This window comes from Bos taurus, chromosome 8, assembly GCF_002263795.3.
Source record: "Bos taurus isolate L1 Dominette 01449 registration number 42190680 breed Hereford chromosome 8, ARS-UCD2.0, whole genome shotgun sequence".
NCBI lineage: Eukaryota > Metazoa > Chordata > Mammalia > Artiodactyla > Bovidae > Bos > Bos taurus.
Window position 1 is genome coordinate 72,212,994 of NC_037335.1, and position 5,839 is coordinate 72,218,832.

General features: G+C 48.0%; 1 protein-coding gene across 1 annotated transcript; it reads right to left on the bottom strand.

Moving 5' to 3' along the window:
- Window positions 1-275: 275 nt before the first annotated feature.
- On the bottom strand, window positions 276-4,544 carry NEFL (neurofilament light chain). The gene is given in 4 exon segments (NM_174121.1): window positions 276-848; window positions 1,479-1,834; window positions 2,226-2,350; window positions 3,419-4,544. Coding segments are annotated over 4 exon segments (1,668 nt in total). The 5' UTR covers window positions 4,466-4,544; the 3' UTR covers window positions 276-708.
- Between the last annotated feature and the right edge of the window lie 1,295 nt (window positions 4,545-5,839).

Genomic DNA, 5,839 nt, shown 5'->3' on the forward strand with positions numbered 1-5,839 from the left:
GGGGCAAAGTATATTGCTATTTACCAAAGAAAAGGAACCCCAGGGATTCTCATTTATTCAAGTTTATTATCAGTAAAATTTTCGAGGGGAGAGATTTCATGAATGGTCATGACCTAATCATATCCTCAGAATTACCAATTAAGGGGCGGAAATGCACTGTAATTGTTAAAATTTTGACTTGAAAAAATTTGGAAGTCTATGGTCTACATCTAGTGTCTGCTATTGGTACCCTCTTTAAGATTTCTGAATTAAGTCAACAAGCACAGCAAGGAACGTCATTCAGTGTAACTTTATTTACTATTTATTGCACATAATTCGAGGTCTTTAATTTATAACCACCAAAGATTCAAAGGACTATTTTTTTCCCATGAAGTTTAACATTAACATTAGTGAATTCATTTATTCATGGTGTGGTTTTTTTATTGTAAACATCTGAATTATTCACATTGCCATAGATCCTGAACTCATAAGCGTGGACCATGCACAGGCTGGCAGCAAGCCAGGAAGCCACTCTGCAAGCAAACAGATACTCTGCGGAAGGAGAAAAGTCATAGCACAACATTTAATGTCCAACCTAAGTCATCTCAGAATTATACATATATTGACTTCTTATTCATATAGTATCTGCAACTCAACTGGTTGGTTGGTGATAGGGTTGACCTGATTTCGGGAGAATTATTCCTGGAAAAATTAAGGGAAGGGGAGGGTTCAATCTTTCTTCTTAGTGGCTTGCTCCTCCCCAGCACCTTCATCTTTTTTCTCTTCCTCCTCTGCTTCTTTGGTTTCTTCTGCTTCTTCGCCTTCACCTCCTTCTTCCTCCTTTGCTTCCTCAGCATCTTCCTTGGCAGCTTTAACATAAAAAGCAAATGTACAAACTCCAAATGCAGGGTGAGTCCAATCAAAACATTTCTGCTTTAATTTTGTGGGGAAACACAAGTGTCAGAATACTTCCCCCAAACCTCTTTCTCCATGCAACCAACACCTGCTGGGCACAATCTGCCACTGAACAGATATTTAAATAGAATGAGATTAGGTTCTAGGTACTGGATGCTCTGTTCTTTCCAGGACCTTGGGTTTTCTTTTATTATGTGTTCGGAATTCATTTTTGTTTTTTAGGACACCAAATGGCTGAGTTAAATGAATAGATTTTAAAATGTTTCATTAGGAATAAAAAGCAGCAGGAGGATTTTTTTTCTTTTTTTATGTTACTTTCAAAAAAGTACCATGCTAATCAGAGATTGTGTGTCTCTGGGAGAACAGCCAATTTGAGCAATGAGGTGCTTACTAAAGATCTGTTGAGGAAATAGATGTATTTTCTTTTTAAGATTATCAACTCTTATCTGAATAACATTTCCTGGGCATAAGTGAGGTTTCATGTATCTTACCAAACTCCTAACCATAATCCATGCCCACGCTGCCCCTGGAGTCACAGGGTGGTTTTGCTTTTTATTTGGTTTTGTGTTTTGTTTTAATCCTACCTTCTTCCTCTTGGGCTCCCTCCTCTTCCTCAGCTTCAGCTTCGGCCTCAGCCTCAGCCTCAGCCTCAGCCTCTTCCTTCTCCTTCTCCTCTTCCTCTGCTTCTCCTTCAGAGGGCGGCTCGTCCTTGGCTTCCTCAGCTTTAGCAGCCTCGATGGTCTCCTCCACCTCTATCTGCTCCTCCTGGACGTGGCTGGTGTAGTAGGACGGGAAGGAGCGGGCAGACATCAAATAGGAGCTGGTCTGCAAACCTCCATAGGCAGATCGGCCAAAGACCTGGGAGCTCTGGGTGTAACCGGTGGTTAGGCTGCCCACACTGGTGAAACTGAGCCGGGTCTCCTCACCTTCCAAGAGTTTCCTGGGGAGGCAGGGGTTAACAAACATGAACACCGGAAGTGTGCTCAGCCCACCACTCATCACCTCCCCCAAAGCCAGACTGAAAGGCAAAGGCAGGGTTGGGAATTATCACAACCTAATGACTGGGGATGCTGTGACTGAGTCCAGGAGAAATACACAAAACAACAACAAAAAAAGCGCCTTAAAATATAGTCCTGTTCCTTACGCTTGAAATGCAATGGGAAGCTAAGAACAGGCCTCATTATTACAGGATTAAATTCTTCTTGGAAAAGGCCAAAAAGTAACACAATTACTCCAAAGGACTATTTTTGAAAGTTTCTGATTCAACAGAAAGGAAGTCTGATTTTCTTCCTAAGGTTGACAGGCTGCTACCTTGGCACTTCCATTTTTACCTGTAAGCTGCAATCTCAATGTCCAAAGCCATCTTGACATTGAGGAGGTCTTGGTATTCCTTGAGGTATCTTGCCATTTCGCTCTTTGTGGTTCTCAATTCATTTTCCAATTTGTTGATTGTGTCCTGTTGGAAGACAACCGAAAAAAAAAATCTAAGTGTAAATCTCCACTGCTATAATTTTACTACAGCATAGCTGCAAAGGCCTAGGTTTAATTAAAATCAGAGTGCACATCCTAGCTAAAATCTCCCCTAAAATAACTGTCTTTTTTCTTTTTAAACCTTTGATTGCCTTAAAAAAAAAAAAAAAAAAGCCAGCTTCACAAAGCTAGAGATGAAAATCAAAAAAATGATAGAAAAAAAAACTGATAGAAACATTTTTTTTTGTTTTCATTAATTAATACACCTAATGATGATCATAAAATGCCTGCAAAGAACTAAATGGATTTTTTTAAAGTTGTCTCTCACTCACTAGTTAGCTTTATCAATTTTATCCAGATTGTATACAGGAAATCCACTTATTTGTAGGAGAATGAAGTAGATAAATTTAAATTTATTTTCTCTAAAATATTTTCTATGTATCTTATTTTTTCTTCTCTCCAGAAAAAATGGAGATCCTTAAAAGAAAAAGAAATGTTTTACTATGACTATCATCACCACTGCAATTTTGACTGTATTCCTGTCTCACTGCTAAGGGAAGAGAGTAGTTGGTAAAACTAGTCAGAAAGGATAACTGGTCACAGTTATCCTTCAGAACTAATGAGAGCTCATCGCTATATTTATTAATCAGATGATCCAACCTCTGCAGCAAAGCAACTTGCGCTGAATGCAGGACAGCTGAGAGGCAGACCAGAGGCAAAGTCCAGGTCCAGTCCCTCCTCCCATCCCTACCCAATATCCTGCAGGGCTGGGCAGCTTTAATGAGGAACAGAGATTCAACTGCACGCAGCATCTATTAGCACACCGCAGTCGCGTCCCCGCCCCGCCTTCCAAGTGCCCCACCCCCTCCCACACTGCCCCCAGGAAGTCAAGTTCCACCCCACCCCCCTTAATATCTGCTTGCTAATGCCTCATCTCTGATCTTCTCTTTCTAGGCGCGCCCTCAAGTCTCCGCCACCACCCCCACTCCGGCCCATCCTAACTCGATTCTGCAGCACCCTCCCTGCCCCCTCTGCGTTTCGCCCGGCGCCTTACCTGCATAGCGCTAATGTCGGCGTTCTGCTTGTCCTCTAGTTCCTGCAATTGCTTCTCCAGGGCTTCGTTCATGCCCCGGCATGCTTCGATCTCCAGGGTCTTGGCCTTAAGCAGGCGGCGGCTCTCGGACACCTCGTCCTTGGCGGCGCGCACAGCATCGGTGTTCTTGGCGGCGCTCTCGGTCAGCACCGTGAAGCGGCTCTTGAACCATTCTTCGGCATTCTGCATGTTCTTGGCGGCCAGCTTCTCATACTGGGCGCGGATGTCCTTGAGCGCGGCGGAGAGGTCGGGCTTGGAGGACACGTCCATCTCCACGGAGATCTGTGCGTACTGGATCTGCGCCTGCAGCTCGGCGATCTCCTCTTCGTGCACTTTCTTCAGAAAGGCGATTTCGTCCATCAGGCTGTCGATGCGCTTTTCGAGCTCGGCGCGGGCGAGAGCCGCCTCGTCGGCCCCTTTGCGCGCTTCCATCAGCCGGCCCTCGGCGTCCTCACGGCTCAGCACCTCCTCTTCGTAGCGCGCCTGCAGGTTGCGCAGGGTCTCCTCCAGCCCCTCGCGCTCGCCCTGGAGTGCCTGCTTCTCGTTGGTGGCGTCTTCCGCTGCCAGACGCAGATCGCGGATCTCCTGCTCGTAGAGCGCCCGGAAGCGGGAGGGCTCGGAGTGCTTCTGGCGCAGCACCAGCAGCTCGGCTTCCAGGACCTTGTTCTGCTGCTCCAGCTCGTGCACGCGCTCGATGAAGCTGGCGAAACGGTCGTTGAGGTCCTGCAGCTGCGCCTTCTCCTGGGTGCGGATCGACTTGAGGTCGTTGCTGATGGCGGCGACCTGGCTCAGGTCGAGGCTCTCGAGGCTGGGCATCAAGGAACCGGAGCTGGAGGAGTAGCTGCGCCGCACGGACAGCGAGGAGGAGACGGGCGCGGAGTAGCTGGAGTAAGCGGAGCGCGCGGTGCTGTAGCCGCTGCGCACGCTGGAGATGTGCACCCGGGGCGTCTCCACGTAGCGCCGTTTGTAGGAGGTCGAGTAGTACGGCTCGTAGCTGAAGGAACTCATGGTGCCGGTCGGTGCCCCCCTGGCCGGCGGCGGAGATGGGGGCCAAGAGAGAAGAACGGGGAAGAGAGGGAGAAGGGAGGATGGATGGCTGTGTGCGGCTCTGCTCGGTCCTGCCACCCCTATTTATACTGAGAGGACTCTGACGCAGCTGCGATCGATCACGGCGCGCCTGGCCAGTGGGGGCAGCGCGCTGCTGCAGCCAAGGCAAGGATTCTGCGCAAAAGGAAGGTGGGGGTGAGCCACGGCCCGCGGGGATGCTGCGGCTGTAGTCCTTTGCACTTTTCTCTGAGACCCTCTGTTTTCTCTCAGACCCCGAACCCCCTCACTCATTTCCTTTCCCTACCCCCATCCCATCCTACTTAATCCTTGACCCCTGTATTACTCGGATTCGATCGTGCCTCTAATAGCAAGTTATCATTCCCAACTGACACCTTAGTTTTCCATACCCCACCCAGTACCATGGAGACACACTACCCCTCTAAGTCGCCCCTTCCCCACCGGGGTTCAGCATGCCTCTGGTATTTATGGTGCCTCCTGGGCACTGGAGATACAAACGATTGTCTAAGGTTGCATGTATGCGGCATATATGGAGGAAAGTTTTCTATTTCTCTGTAGCTCTTTCTGGAATTTTCTTTAATTTATCTCTTTCACCTGATTTTTTTTTTTTTTTTAATTTTCATGCTCTCCTCCTACACACGCGCGCGCGCGCACAAACACACACACACATACGTGAAACTGCGGCACTCCCGCTGTTGAATTTAGTGTTTCTAAACCCTTTGCGCAGTTCATATCAACCTTTTAGTGTTCCTAGATTTTCTCATTTCTTTCTGGGGAATGAAGCCTCGAATACTTTGAGCGTATTGAAGCGTATAAGTGGAAGGGAGCTGAGAAGGTGTTTGAAAGTAAGGGGAGAAAACCGACTTGCAAAGGCAGCGGCCAGCTCTGCAGCGGGGAAACTTCTACTGTCACACGTTGCCTGTATCTTCTTCATCCCTAAATTCCTGCTCCACACCACTAACTCCATCACACTGAAAGCCCCTTTCCCTCTTTTTAGACCCACGTTGCACCCAACCTGATGATTTCAAGGAGCTAGGCAGGTGGCTGATTTTCAGAGGGAAGCTACTGCCGCCGCCGGGAGGGCGGAGCGTGTCTCCAGGGAGCAGAGCTCCGACAGAGACGCCTTGTTCTGGGACGGGTGGAAAATAGCCGTGTGGTTTAGCCACCGAACCCCTCTGATAAACACACAACAGATGCAGTCCGAAATCCATTGTTTTATTTTAGGGAACACCCAGGTACCTGAAAGAGTGTGCACGCCGTAATGCACACTGATAAAGCCCTGCGGTTACCGAGCATTTTCACACGTTATGTTAGGGA